A 15,513-nucleotide genomic window follows, 5' to 3' on the forward strand; every position below is an offset into this window, starting at 1 on the left:
AGAAAATCCCTACCAAACGAAGTCCAAACGCAACGAAACTTTTTTACTATTTTTCCTGGACCAGGAGGGACCCTTGAAGCTTCAGGGGAGTCCAGACGACAGACAAGGAGACGATGATGTCTACTACACAACCTTCTTGTAGACGTTGTTGGGCCTCCAAGTGCAGAGGTTTCTAGGACAGTAGCAAATTTCCCTCAAGTGGATGACCTAAGGTTTATCAATCCGTAGGAGGCGTAGGATGAAGATGGTCTCACTCAAGCAACCCTGCAACCAAATAACAAAGAGTCTCTTGTGTCCCCAACTCACCCAATACAATGGTAAATTGTATAGGTGCACTAGTTCGGCGAAGAGATGGTGATACAAGTGGTATATGGATGGTAGATAAAGGTATTTGTAATCTGAAATTATAAAAACAGCAAGGTAATGAATGATAAAAGAGAGTGTAAACGGTATTGCAATGATAGGAAATAAGGCCTAGGGTTCATACTTTCACTAGTGCAAGTTCCCTCAACAATACTAACATAATTGGATCACATGACTATCCCTCAACATGCAACAAAGAGTCACTCCAAAGTCACTAATAGCGGAGAACAAACGAAGAGATTATGGTAGGGTACGAAACCACCTCAAAGTTATTCTTTCCAATCAATCTGTTGGGCTATTCCTATAAGTGTCACAAACAGCCCTAGAGTTCGTACTAGAATAACACCTTAAGACACAAATCAACCAAAACCCTAATGTCACCTAGATACTCTAATGTCACTCGAGTATCCGTGGGTATGATTATACGATATGCATCACACAATCTCAGATTCATCTATTCAACCAACACATAGAACCTCAAAGAGTGCCCCAAAGTTTCTACCGGAGAATCACGACGAAAACGTGTGCCAACCCCTATGCATTGGTTCATGGGCGGAACCCGCAAGTTGATCACCAAAACATACATCAAGTGAATCACGTGATATCCCATTGTCACCACAGATATCCACGGCAAGACATACATCAAGTGTTCTCAAATCTTTAAAGACTCAATCCGATAAGATAACTTCAAAGGGGAAACTCAATCCATTACAAGTGAGTAGAGGGGGGAGAAAACATCATAGGATCCAAATATAATAGCAAAGCTCGCGATACATCAAGATCATATCACCTCAAGAACACGAGAGAGAGAGATCAAACACATAGCTACCGGTACATACCCTCAGCCCTGAGGGAGAACTACTCCCTCCTCGTCATGGAGAGCACCGGGATGATGAAGATGGCCACCGGAGAGGGATTCCCCCTCCGGCAGGGTGCCGGAACGGGTCTAGATTGGTTTTCAGTGGCTACGGAGGCTTCTGGCGGTGGAACTCCCGATCTATTGTGCTCTCGGATGTTTTTAGGGTATATGGAGATATATAGGCAGAAGAAGTACGTCAGGGGGGCCACGAGGGGCCCGCGAGGGTGGAGGGCATGCCCAGGGGGGTGGGCGCGCCCCCCTACCTCGTGGCCTCCTTGTAGATCCCCTGGCGTGCACTCCAAGTCTTCTGGGCTTCTTCTGATCCAAAAATAAGTTCCATGAAGTTTCAGGTCAATTGGACTCTGTTTGGTTTTCCTTTTCTGCGATATTCTAAAACAAGGTAAAACAGAAAGTGGCACTGGGCTTTGGGTTAATAGGTTAGTCCCAAAAAATGATACAAAAGTGTATAATAAAGCCCATAAACATCCAAAACATTAGATAATATAGCATGAAGCAATCAAAAATTATAGATACGTTGGAGACGTATCAGCATCCCCAAGCTTAATTCCTGCTCGTCCTCGAGTAGGTAAATGATAAAAACAGAATTTTTGATGCGGAGTGCTACTTGGCATAATTTTAATGTAATTCTTCTTAATTGTGGCATGAATATTCAGATCCGAAAGATTCAAGATAAAAGTTCATATTGACATAAAAATAATAATACTTCAAGCCTAATAACTAAGCAATTATGTCCTCTCAAAATAACATGGCCAAAGAAAGTTCATCCCTACAAAATCATATATTTTAGTCATGCTCCATTTTCGTCACACAAGAATGCTCTCATCATGCACAACCCCAATGACAAGCCAAGCAATTGTTTCATACTTTAGTAATCTCAAACCTATAAACTTTCACGCAATATATGAGCGCGAGCCATGGACATAGCACTATGGGTGGAATAGAATATAATGAGGGGGGTTATGTGGAGAAGACAAAAAGGAGAAAGTCTCACATCAACGAGGCTAATCAATGGGCTATGGAGATGCCCACCGATTGATGTTAATGCAAGGAGCAGGGATTGCCATGCAACGGATGCACTAGAGCTATAAATGTATGAAAGTTCAACAAAAGAAACTAAGTGGGTGTGCATCCAACTTGCTTGCTCACGAAGACCTAGGGCACTTGAGGAGGCCCATTGTTGGAATATACAAGCCAAGTTCTATAATGAAAATTTCCCACTAGTATATGAAAGTGACAAAACAAGAGACTCTCTATCATGAAGATCATGGTGCTACTTTGAAGCACAAGTGTGGCAAAGGATAGTAGCATTGTCCCTTCTCTCTTTTTCTCTCATTTTTTGGGCCTTCTCTCTTTTTTATGGCCTTTCTCTTTCTTTTTTTGGGCCTTCTTTTTTATGGCCTTTCTTTTTTTTATTTTTTTTATTCCTCACTTGGGACAATGCTCTAGAAAATGATGATCATCACACTTCTATTTATTTACAACTCAATGATTACAACTCGATACTTAGAACAAGATATGACTCTATATTAATGCCTCCAGCGGTGTAACAGGATAGCAATGATGCATGAGTGACATGTATGAAAGAATTATGAATGGTGGCTTTGCCAAAAATACGATGTCAACTACATGATCATGCAAAGCAATATGACAATGATGATGCGTGTCATAATAAATGGAATGGTGGAAAGTTGCATGGCAATATATCTTGGAATGGCTATGGAAATGCCATAATAGGTAGGCATGGTGGCTGTTTTGAGGAAGATATAAGGAGGTTTGTGTGTGAAAGAGTGTATCATATCACGGGGTTTGGATGCACCAGCGAAGTTTGCACCAACTCTCATTGTGAGAAAGGGCAATGCACGGTACCGAAGAGGCTAGCAATGATGGAAGGGTGAGAGTGCGTATAATCCATGGACTCAACATTAGTCATAAAGAACTCACATACTTATTGCAAAAATCTAAAAGTCATCAAAAACCTCGGCACTGCGCGCATGCTCCTAGGGGGATAGATTGGTAGGAAAAGACCATCGCTCGTCCCCGACCGCCACTCATAAGCAAGACAGTCAAATAACACCTCATGTTTCAAATTTGTTACATAAAGTTTACCATACGTGCATGCTACGGGACTTGCAAACTTCAACACAAGTATTTATCAATTTCACAACTACTCAACTAGCACGACTTTGATATTATTACCTCCATATCTCAAAACAATCGTCAAGCATCAAACTTCTCTTAGTATTCAAAACACTCATAAGAAAGTTTTTACTAATCTTGAATACCTAGCATATTAGGATTATTTAAGAAAATTACCATGCTATTTAGGACTCTAAAAATAATCTAAGTTAATCATAAGAGTTCATCTATTTCTACAAAATAAAACCACCACCGTGCTCTAAAAAGATATAAGTGAAGTACTAGAGCAAATGACAAACTACTCCGAAAGATATAAGTGAAGATCAATGAGTAGTCGAATAATTATGCAACTATGTGAAGACTATAACATTTAAGAATTTCAGGTCTTGATACTTTATTCAAACATCAAGCAAAACAAAATAAAATGGCATCTAAGAATAGCAAACATCATGTGAAGAAGCAAAAACTTAGGATCAACCGATACTAACCGATAGTTGTTGAAGAAGAAAGGTGGGATGCCAACCGGGGCATCCCCAAGCTTAGATGCTTGAGACTTCTTGAAATATTATCTTGGGATGCCTTGGGCATCCCCAAGATTGAGCTTTGGTGTCTCCTTAATTCCTCTCATATCACGGTCTTCCTAAATCTCAAAAGCTTCATCCACACAAAACTCAACAAGGACTCGTGAGATAAGTTAGTATAAACCATTGCAAAAACCTTATCAGACTCTACTGTAGCAAATCACTAAAATCATTATTAAACATTTCATACTAAATTCCTCTGCATATTTAATAGTCCTATCCTCAAATAGAATCATTAAAGACGCAAACATATGCAAACAATGCAAACATAACAGCAATCTGCCTAAACAGGACAGTCTGCAAAGAGTGCAGCAAGATCCATACTTCCCTAGCTCCAAAAATTATGAAAGAAAATTCCAACTGTAGTAAATTATCAGAGCTTAATATGCAAAAGGTTTCAACATTTTATCACATTCTTAATTTTCTAGGGAATTATTGCAACAGCGGTAAACTTTCTGTTTTCAAACAGCAACATGTGGACTTCTAAAATAGGCATAGTAAAGGCTATCAATGACACTTTTATTGAAATAAAAGATGCAAAACATTGTTCTAAATAACAGCAAGAAAATACTAACAAAATAAATTGACGCTCCAAGAAAAACACATATCATGTGGCAAATAAAAATATAGCTCCAAGTAAAGTTACCGATGAACGAAGACGAAAGAGGGGATGCCTTCCGGGGCATCCCCAAGCTTAGGATCTTGTCTATCCCTGAATATTACCTTGGGGTACCTTGGGCATCCCCAATCTTAGGCTCTTGCCACTCCTTATTCCATAGTCCATCGAATCTTTACCCAAAACTTGAAAACTTCACAACACAAAACTTAACAGAAAACTCGTGAGCTCCGTTAGCGAAAGAAAACAAAACACCACTTCAAGGTACTGTAGTGAACTCATTCTTTATTTATATTGGTGTTAAACCTACTGTATTAAAACTTCTCTATGGTTTATAAACTATTTTACTAGCCATAGATTCATCAAAATAAGCAAACAACACACGAAAAACAGAATCTGTCAAAAACAGAACAGTCTGTAGTAATCTGTAACTAACGCAAACTTCTGGAACCCATAAAATTATCAAATAAATTGCTGGACCTGAGTAATTTATATATTAATCATCTGCAAAAATAATTAACTAAATATCACTTTCCAAATAAAAACGGCAGCAATTCTCGTGAGCACTAAAGTTTCTGTTTCTTACAACATGATCAACAAGACTTTCCCCAAGTCTTCCCAAAGGTTCTACTTGGCACAAAGCATACAACTACATCTAAACAGAGGCTAGATGAATTATTTATTACTAAACAGGAGCAAAAAGCAAGGAACAAAAATAAAGTTGGGTTGCCTCCCAACAAGCGCTATCGTTTAACGCCCCTAGCTAGGCATGATGATTTCACTGATGCTCACATGAAGGATAAGAATTGTAACATAAAGAGAGCATCATGAAGAATATGACTAGCACATTTAAGTCTAACCCTCTTCCTATGCATAGGGATTTGGTGAGAAAACAACTTGTGGGAACAATAACCAACTAGCATAGGAGGGCAAAACAAGCATAATTTCAAAACTTTAAGCACATAGAGAGGAAACTTGATATTATTGCAATTCTTACAAGCATATGTTCCTCCCTCATAATAATTTTCAGTAGCATCATGAATGAATTCAACAATATAACCATCACCTAAAGCATTATTTTCATGATCTACAAGAATAGAAATTTTATTACTCTCCACATAAGCAAAATTCTTCTCATTCGGAATAGTGGGAGTATCATAAGAGACTCGAATACTATAAATTGTTTCCACATTAAAAGAGTAATGTTCAGAAAAGGGGTAATCATAATCATGACAAGTTTTATAAATATAATCACTACTTTTTATAGCATAAGTATCATCACAATAATCATCATAAGTAGGAGGTATGCTATCATCATTATAAATTTGCATATCAAAACTTGGGAGACTAAAAATATCATCTTCATCAAACGCAGCATCCCCAAGCTTGGGACAAACATTAATTGCAGCAAATATATTCTCAAAAACATCATCTTCATCAAACATAGCATACCCAAGCTTGGGCCTTTTCATATCATAAGCATAATCACTCTCATCATTAATAGTATGGATAGCACCAATAGTATAGCAATTATCATATTCTTCCAAGCAAGTGCCAAAAATATTTTCATGAGGCACAATAGTAATGGGAGCAGAATTATTTGGGGGAGATCTTTTCACCTCTCTTCCTTTTTCTTCTTCTTCTTCTTCACCACATCATGTGTGGTTTCAATCCTCTTTTTGGAGCTCCTTATTAATGAGATTGGTCGAATAGGAGGCTCCTCCTCGTTACCTGATTCATCATAAGAAATAATATGAGGGTATTGGGAAGTCTCTTCCCTTTCATTAGTATTCTCTTCATCTTCTATTTGTTTTCTTTTCTTTATGTAATTGGCAATATAAGGATTTTCAATACAATTCACCGCACAATACATATAAATTTCCTCTAGATCAAATCCAAGAAGTTTATAACGGGCAAATTCTGGAAGATAGTTAGTTATACGTTTCATTTCTTCGTAGCCCATAAGCAAACTAAGTTCATTATAATGTGCAAGGGAAATCAAGTCATCACAATTTTTGGACACGATTAGATCATGAAACAATTTGCATCGGATAGCTAAATGACCTTGTTCATTGCAAAGTCCACAAGTACGGCCCAGAAAATTTAAATTTTCAGCACAATCTTCTAGCCTTTCTTGCAACAATTTAGTTTCTAAGTACTTATGCCTCTTGCAATGTTTATCTTCCCTATTTGGTGTGTACTTACAAACCCAATGCACTCCACAAAAATTGACATGTTTATAGGAGACATTTTCATCATAACTAGTGCAATCATCATTAGTATCATGGATATTCAAAGAATTCATACTAACAACATTGCAATCATGCTCATCATTCACATATTTTATGCCAAGCATTCTATGTAATTCTTCTTCTAGTATTTGAGCACAATTTTCCTTTCCATCATACTCACGAAAGATATTAAAAAGATGAAGCGTATGAGGTAAACTCAATTCCATTTTTTATAGTTTTCTTTTATAAACTAAACTAGTGCTAAAACACGAAACAAAAAGATTCAATTGCAAGATCTAAAGATATACCTTCAAGCACTAACCTCCCCGGCAATGGCGCCAGAAAAGAGCTTGATGTCTACTACACAACCTTCTTCTTGTAGACATTGTTGGGCCTCCAAGTGTAGAGGTTTGTAGGACAGTAGCAAATTTTCCTCAAGTGGATGACCTAAGGTTTATCAATCCGTAGGAGGCGTAGGATGAAGATGGTCTCTTGTGTCCCCAACTCACCCAATACAATGGTAAATTGTATAGGTGCACTAGTTCGGCGAAGAGATGGTGATACAAGTGGTATATGGATGGTAGATAAAGGTATTTGTAATCTGAAATTATAAAAACAGCAAGGTAATGAATGATAAAAGAGAGCGTAAACGGTATTGCAATGATAGGAAATAAGGCCTAGGGTTCATACTTTCACTAGTGCAAGTTCCATCAACAATACTAACATAATTGGATCACATGACTATCCCTCAACATGCAACAAAGAGTCACTCCAAAGTCACTAATAGCGGAGAACAAACGAAGAGATTATGGTAGGGTACGAAACCACCTCAAAGTTATTCTTTCCAATCAATCTGTTGGGCTATTCCTATAAGTGTCACAAACAGCCCTAGAGTTCGTACTAGAATAACACCTTAAGACACAAATCAACCAAAACCCTAATGTCACCTAGATACTCTAATGTCACCTCGAGTATTCGTGGGTATGATTATACGATATGCATCACACAATCTCAGATTCATCTATTCAACCAACACATAGAAACTTAAAGAGTGCCCCAAAGTTTCTACCGGAGAATCACGACGAAAATGTGTGCCAACCCCTATGCATAGGTTCATGGGCGGAACCCGCAAGTTGATCACCAAAACATACATCAAGTGAATCACGTGATATCCCATTGTCACCACAGATATCCACGGCAAGACATACATCAAGTGTTCTCAAATCTTTAAAGACTCAATCCGATAAGATAACTTCAAAGGGGAAACTCAATCCATTAGAAGAGAGTAGAAGGGGGAGAAAACATCATAGGATCCAAATATAATAGCAAAGCTCGCGATACATCAAGATTGTATCACCTCAAGAACACGAGAGAGAGAGAGAGAGAGAGATCAAACACATAGCTACTAGTACATACCCTCAGCCCCGAGGGAGAACTACTCCCTCCTCGTCATGGAGAGCACCGGGATGATGAAGATGACCACCGGAGAGGGATTCCCCTTCCGGCAGGGTGCCGGAACGGGTCTAGATTGGTTTTTGGTGGCTACGGAGGCTTTTGGCGGCGGAACTCCCAATCTATTGTGCTCTCGGATGTTTTTAGGGTATTTTGGAGATATATGGGCAGAAGAGTATGTCAGGGGGCCACAAGGGGCCCACGAGGGTGGAGGGCGCGCCCAGGGGGTGGGCGCGCCCCCCTACCTCGTGGCCTCCTCGTAGATCCCCTGACATGCACTCCAAGTCTTCTGAGCTTCTTCTGATCCAAAAATAAGTTCCGTGAAGGTTCAGGTCAATTGGACTCCGTTTGGTTTTCCTTTTCTGCGATATTCTAAAACAAGGTAAAAACAGAAACTGGCACTGGGCTCTGGGGTAATAGGTTAGTCCCAAAAAATGATAAAAAGTGTATAATAAAGCCCATAAACATCCAAAACAGTAGATAATATAGCATCGAGCAATCAAAAATTATAGATACGTTGGAGACGTATCAGACGACAAGGTGGCACAGTGCACCCAGGGGGTAGGTGCATCGTTCCCCTTGTGGGCCTCTTGTGGCTCCATCTGACCTAATTCCAGCGCTATAAATTCGCAAATATTTCGAAACCCCAGAGCAAGACCCGAAATAATTATACCACCATCACAAGTCTCTTTTCTTCCCCGATCCCATCTGGAGGCCACCGCTGGTATTCTACGATAGGGGGAATCGATCATGGAGGGCCTCTACATCGACCTTACTGCCACTCCGATGATGCATGAGTAGTTCCTCACATGACTTACGGGTCCATAGCAGTAGCTAGATGACTCTCTCTCTCTCTCTCTCTCTCTCTCTCTTTGATCTTCAATACAATGTTCTCTTCGAAGATCGATATGATGTAATCTTTTGTGGTGCGTTTGTTGGGATCCAATGAATTGTGGGTTTATGATCAGATTGTTCATTGAAAGTAATTGAGTTATTTCTGAACTTTATTATGTGTGATTGTTATAGCTTTGTATTTATCTCTGATCTATATGTTTAGTTTAGCCAACTAGATTGATTTATCTTTAGTTGGAGTAGTGCTTTGTGGCACGTTCAATCTTGCAGTGCCCTCACCTCATGACAGAAGGGGTAATGAGGCACATATTTTGTGTTGTTGTTACTAAAGGTAAACCGACGGGGTTCGATCATATTGATTGGTATTATTTTCTACATTAAGTCATCATGCTGCAAGCATTACCCAGTTTGTTATGAACTTAATACCTTATGCATGATGGATAGAGGTCAAGGAGTGGAGTAATATTAGTAGATCCAGATGGATGTCGGTCTACTTGTCACAGACGTAATGCCAATGTACTGATCATGGCATGAATAACATCATAACTATGCGCTTTTATATCAATTGTCCAACAGTAATTTGTGTACCCACCATTGCTATGTTCTTGATAGAGATGCCTCTAGTGAAAGCTATGGCCCTCAGGTCCATTCACCTCATATTACTAAAACCCTAAACACTTTGCTGCAATTTATTATACTCCTTGCAATTAATGAGTACAGGGGGATTGACAACCCTCTTGCCTGCATTGGATGCAAGTATTTGTTTGTTTGTGGGCAGGTATTGTCGACCTTTGTTTGCGTGAATCTCCTATTGGTTCGATAAAACTTGGTTCTTAACTGGGGGAAATATTTTCTGCCACTATACTAAATCACCCTTCCTCTTCAAGAAAATTCCAACACCTATCACAAGTAGTAGTCCTCAATGGCCGAGGCTGAGGTCTCCATGCCCGAGTTCGAGGTTTCTGCCCATAACTGAGTACCCCCCAGGCCCGAGTCCAGATCCTCAATGGCCGATTACAAGTCATGTGCTCAAGTTAGAGTCCCCCATGCCTTAGCTCCAGTCCTCCATAGCCAAGTCCGAATCCTGACTTCCCACGTCTACGTTGTCCGAGTCTGTCTCTTTGCTGCCCGAGTCCAACTCCTCGATGGCCAACTCCTCCGATGACTCTATTTCTTCGCATCGCACCACCAACGACCAACTCCTCCAGGTTGAATCTGAATCCTCTAGACAAAGTTTCAACTTTAGTAACTTTGTATGTTCTTTTTGAAGTAGGGATTGTTGACATTGAAACGATGTATGAGGAAAAACTAATGTATATAATTTTTTGGATTACCATAATTGGTAAATTAGGGATTTTGGACATTGATACAATTTACGAGATTATGGACTTTTTTTGGATTGTCATAAATAATTTATGGGCATTATTCACATGGTTGTGAGAGTTTGTTTTGTTATATATTCAGGCTACATTTAAGAGAAAAATCTAAGATGTGATCTTAGAGTTATTGGCTGGCAAAGGGGCGGCTGCATGCCACGCCCGTCGGCAAGCCTAGATGGAGCTGTTTATTTAATGCCAGAGAATTGAATGGTTGGTGTGAATCAATACTGATTGCATAGAGTTTTTAGTAGTTCTAGCATTTTATGCAAGTCCCTGTCCTTGATTTTATTTACATGCAAGTTTTGGTTGTTTTCTGGTTTGCTTTTTTGTCTATTTGTTTTTTGGTTTTCTAACAAACTCGGACATTCATTGATTGCACATGGTTACATGAAAATGAGGGGTGCATTATGACAAAAGTTGTTGATACAGAGGCAACACTTTGCTAGGGATGGTGGACTACAGAGGTGGACGACTACATTTTAAAAGGGTGGCGAGGATAGAAAGGAGACATGCTAGTACAAATGATGGTGAGTAAAACTTAAGGGGTACATGCTAAGATAGGATTTGACAATAGTGCTACATCAGGGGCCACCATTGTTAGCCCTGGATGCTGTCCTGACCATCCTCTAACTCAGCGGGGCATCTTCGTCGTTGTGGAGGAAGGCGTCAAGGATGCCGATGAAGCCAAGCAGGCCACCTTCAACAAAGAAGGCGTAGCGGCCATCTCGAGTTTTACCAATAGCGGTGTATTACTTTGATCCCGAGGTTGCATTAGAATTTCAGATGAAGATGACCCAACAATCTAAGTCGTTCGTTTCGACGACACGAATAACTTTAACATTGAACACTTTACTATTTGAGGTCATATTAATTAAGATTGTTGTCATGCCAAATCTGATGTCAACATCGTTTAGGGTTGTCGCAATGCTCCAGCCGCAAGGACTCGTGCTGCACCCATGTGAAGCATTTTTGCCATGTAAAATATACATCCAAGTGCATCCAGCTTGCATTCAATCTTATGATAACAATGTTTATTTTATGTGTTGTTCAAGTTTTTGTACCCATATAAAGTGCACTTATTTTGCATAGTAACCCATACTACCTTCGTCTCGGTTTGTTAATTTTCATTGTGTTTTGTGCCAAAATTTGACCATATATTTGACTACCATTGTTTTTCTTTTCACGAATACGCATTGGATGCGTATAATTTTATTGATGTGGGGGGTGGGGGTAGAAATACAAGTACTTGGCAAATCTCACACTACGTACACTGAGAGATGCAACAGAGAAACGCAACGAGCAGAGGAAGTGTTGCTCAGCCCCAGTACATGAACACTAGGTTACATGGATAAAGGTAGATAAGCCGGCGATGCCCACGTTCGCCCAGTAGCATGCCTCATCTTTGATCGTCCTCACAAGCAGGGGGATGGAGGGGTTTAAGTTTTCAAAGATGATCGCGTTGCGATGCCTTCAAAGGCACCAGGCGGTGAGGATGGCGAAATAATCTATGCCCTTGCTCGCAGAAGGGGGTAGTGCCTCCATTGTAGCCGCGAGCCAGTCGAAGAAGCCTGTCGCTCCATGGGGGGGGGGGGGGGGGCAATCCGGCACCACGAGACGATTTCATGCCAAGTGATGCGAGTGTAGACGCATTCCACTAGGAGGTTACCCAATGCTTTGACTACCAATGTTGGATTCAATAATATTATTTTTGTTACATATAACTTATGTTTATTACTCCCTCTAATGTCTAAAACATCGTACAAAAGTGAACGGAGGAAGTACTTAAAATCATGATCAAAATCTGACTAAAATATGAGGAGACTAATAAAGGAGGACTGAGGTAGTACTTTCTCCGTCCGAAAATACTTGTCATTAAAATGAATAAAAGGGGATGTATCTAGATGTATTTTAGTTCTACATACATATCTTTTTATTCATTTTGATGACAAGTATTTTCGGATGGAGGGAGTACTAGTTAACTAGTGCAGAAAGGCAAGAATTGGCAAATAGTTGTGGGTAATACCGCTGCATCTGATTTATTCTTATGGTAGATAAAAAAAATGGTTGCGACTGCCGACTGGTATTGATTCTGTTTCCCTCGTCAAGAAGGTGAAGGCGCCTCGATTTCTCACCCGAAGAAGGGAGGTAAAAAGAGGAGAAAAAACTACTCCCTCTGTAAACTAATATAAGAGCGTTTAGAACACTACTTTAGTAAGCTAAACGCTCTTATATTAGTTTACGGAGGGAGTACAGTACTGTAGCTAATCAAGCTTAATTTCCAACTGTTACAACTCTGGCAAGTCTATTATGTCTCCGCCCTCCTGCAGCATCTTGATCCAGAAGTCCTGGTCATCGCTCCAGTTCAATGATGAGCTCATCGCCAGGCTCAGATCCTCGTCCGTGGCACCGAGGTCTATCATTCCCGTCACGTCTGTTGAAGACAAGAAGCTGTTGTCAGTGACCGCCTCCGAGCTGGAGGTGTCCTCTTTCACGAGCTGGTGGCCGTGGCTCGCTCCTGTGATGGTGGCGTTATCGCTCGGCGAGGATGACACCGCCGCCGCCGACTCGGTCACCGTGGAGCACGTCAAGCTGCTGCTCGACTGCCCCTGCGGCGACGTCTGCCGCTTACGAGCGTCGACGGTGGCGCTCCTAGCCTTGGCCTGCTTGCGTGACTTCTGCCGGCCACTGCCGCCGGCGTCGTGATCGGCGGCTGGCTTCAGGCCGTCCTCCAGCCTCTTCTTGAGGTGCGAGTGCCAGACGTTCTTGATCTCGTTGTCAGTGCGCCCGGGCAGCTGCGCAGCTATCACGGACCACCTGTTGAAAAAAATTAAAATTCAGAGCTGCAACTGTTTAAAAAATCTTCATCAACTGCATGCAAGCCTCAGATACTTCAAAGATTTGATTCCCAATGCACAGCGCGGAGATGTTTTTTTTTCCTTTCGAAAAGCGTAGAGATGGTTTAATCTGAAGCACAACTTCTCCTCCTCCTACATGTAATTTACAAATGCTCTTGAATTCAGCAACTGGGGTACTGATCGATCATGTGCGATTGAATAAGGATTAATGGAGGGGCTCAGGAGTAGCCTGGACTCTTGGACAGAGTGTGGTCCAGCAGAAGTGGTGGCCGGGAGATGGTGCTGCCGCTGCCGCTGCCGCTGCTGCATCTATATGAAAATACACCGGTGTTGATATGCATCAGCCACTCCACTGGCCACCGTTAAAGGCCAAACGAGATGGAATCTATGGCGGCTTTCGAGCTTTGGATTGGTTTACTTGCATGTGGGGGCTTTGAGAAAAAAAGATTGATCTTAAGTTGAGTTTTAAAGTAATCGTGAACGCTTTTGTCTTCTTTGGAGTATTGCTCCGATGAGGCTATGGCCGTCACCAATCAAATGATAGGACCGTACCTGAAATTTCAGAAAGATGATGCATCTTTTACTGACTAGGCCCACAACAAGTTGTACGCTGGCAAGACAGTTAAATGTTTATAGCAATTTCTAGGCTGGCTCAGGTCTACTAGGAATGACCCAAATTGGATAACCATGAAGGCAATGTATGGAGTACAATTAATAATATTTCATTTTTCTCAAAAAAGGTAATGATATTTCACGGTTTTATTATGTAGATAAAAATGATTTTTTCGCAAAAAGGATAAAAATGAAAAAAAAAGAGATTATTCAACCGGTTGCCGAGGGTCTGATGGAGGCGGATGATGAGGTCCTCCTCGTCGGCGGTGAAGTTGCCCCGCTTGATGTCCGGGCTGAGGTAGTTGACCCACCGCAGGCGACAGCTCTTCCCGCACCGCAGAAGCCCTGCAGCAACACCAACAATGATAGTAATCGGCGGTAATCACCGACCCCAAGAGGGAATCCGTCGTCGCCGTCAGCAAGATGCGGAACTCACCTGCGTGCTTGGGGAGGGCGCGCCAGTTGGGGTGGCCATGCCGAGCGATGTAGTCGGCCAGCCGCTGGTCCTCCTCGGGGCTCCACGCGCCCCGCTTCAGACCGTCCTTCTCGCAGCACGGCGCTCTCCCCATGAACCGATCCAAACTCACCGTCCTCCTATCCTCCTCCCTGCGGCGGCCGGCGCGCCGCCTGTGTGAGAGGAGATGGGACGGCCGGGGATTAGCTATAGCGGGATGTCACTCGCGGCGGGGTATTTAAGAGCGACGGGAACGTGTCAAACGTGATGCCTGCTGGAGATGCAGCGCGTCGGGACGCGGCTGCGTGTGCTCGTTGTTGCCGATTTCGTTCGCCTATTAGCGGAGCAGCCGATTTTTTAATTTTTTTTAGGGGGGAAGGCGTTGTTTTCTTTGGCTGAAAATTAATTCTTTTTTTGTGGGATGGCTGAAAATTAATTCAGCCAAGTATTTATTTCTTTCCATAATTGAGTTCTCCTGGAGGGCCCTTTTAGGATTTAAGGATTTTCCGTTGCTGAAAACTGTGTGGTTTCCCGCGCAATTGCATGGGTGTGACTGGCGTTATGTAGGGCACAACCGTTAGACCAATGTGAATGCGATCGTCAAGAAGCCTATGTATACAAGACTTCTTCGGCATGGAGGTCATGCAATGCTTTTTGTTGATGAAAACTGTGTGGTTTCCCGCGCAATTGCATGGGTGTGATTGCCGCTACATAGGACACAACCGTTAAACCAATGTGAAAGCCGATCGTCAAGAAGCCTATGTATACAAGACTTTTTAGATATAGAGGTCATGTAAGGATCTATGTTGATGAAAATTGTGTGGTTTGTTGCGCGATTACATGAATGTGATTGCGCTATATAGAGCACAACCATTAAATCAATGTGAATGCCGATCGTCAAGAAGCCTACAAGAATAAAGACTTCTCAGGTATGGAGATGGATGAACAAGGTGAAGTGGTAGATGTCGAGAAAAAAGAGGGATACTCTACGACGATTCTCAACGTCAACAAATAGTGTGGTAAGTTATGAGATTGTAGAGTGAACATTACTAGCTAATTGCTAGAGGGGTTCACAACAACAATAGAACAAGACAACAAAACT

At 41.5% G+C, this 15,513-nt stretch overlaps 1 protein-coding gene across 1 annotated transcript; it reads right to left on the bottom strand.

Annotated features, from left to right (window-relative positions):
• Positions 1-12,404: 12,404 nt before the first annotated feature.
• LOC123118312 (transcription factor MYB4-like) lies at positions 12,405-14,543 on the bottom strand. Its single transcript, XM_044538600.1, has 3 exons — positions 14,394-14,543; positions 14,173-14,302; positions 12,405-13,304 (listed from the first exon to the last, which is right to left on the bottom strand). The coding sequence occupies exons 1-3, from the start codon at positions 14,524-14,526 to the stop codon at positions 12,776-12,778; spliced, it is 792 nt and encodes a 263-aa protein (XP_044394535.1). The 5' UTR covers positions 14,527-14,543; the 3' UTR covers positions 12,405-12,775.
• Positions 14,544-15,513: the final 970 nt, after the last annotated feature.

Source organism: Triticum aestivum, chromosome 1A (assembly GCF_018294505.1).
Source record: "Triticum aestivum cultivar Chinese Spring chromosome 1A, IWGSC CS RefSeq v2.1, whole genome shotgun sequence".
NCBI classification, from domain to species: Eukaryota; Viridiplantae; Streptophyta; class Magnoliopsida; order Poales; family Poaceae; genus Triticum; species Triticum aestivum.

Excerpts from the sequence above, each read along its gene's own strand:
- LOC123118312 (XM_044538600.1), bottom strand. The coding sequence starts at position 14,526 with ATGGGGAGAGCGCCGTGCTGCGAGAAGGACGGTCTGAAGCGGGGCGCG. Across the intron at positions 14,303-14,393 it reads CGCCCTCCCCAAGCACGCAG|GGCTTCTGCGGTGCGGGAAG; the intron begins GTGAGTTCCGCA and ends GTGTTGCTGCAG. Across the intron at positions 13,305-14,172 it reads CATCAGACCCTCGGCAACCG|GTGGTCCGTGATAGCTGCGC; the intron begins GTTGAATAATCT and ends TTTTTTCAACAG.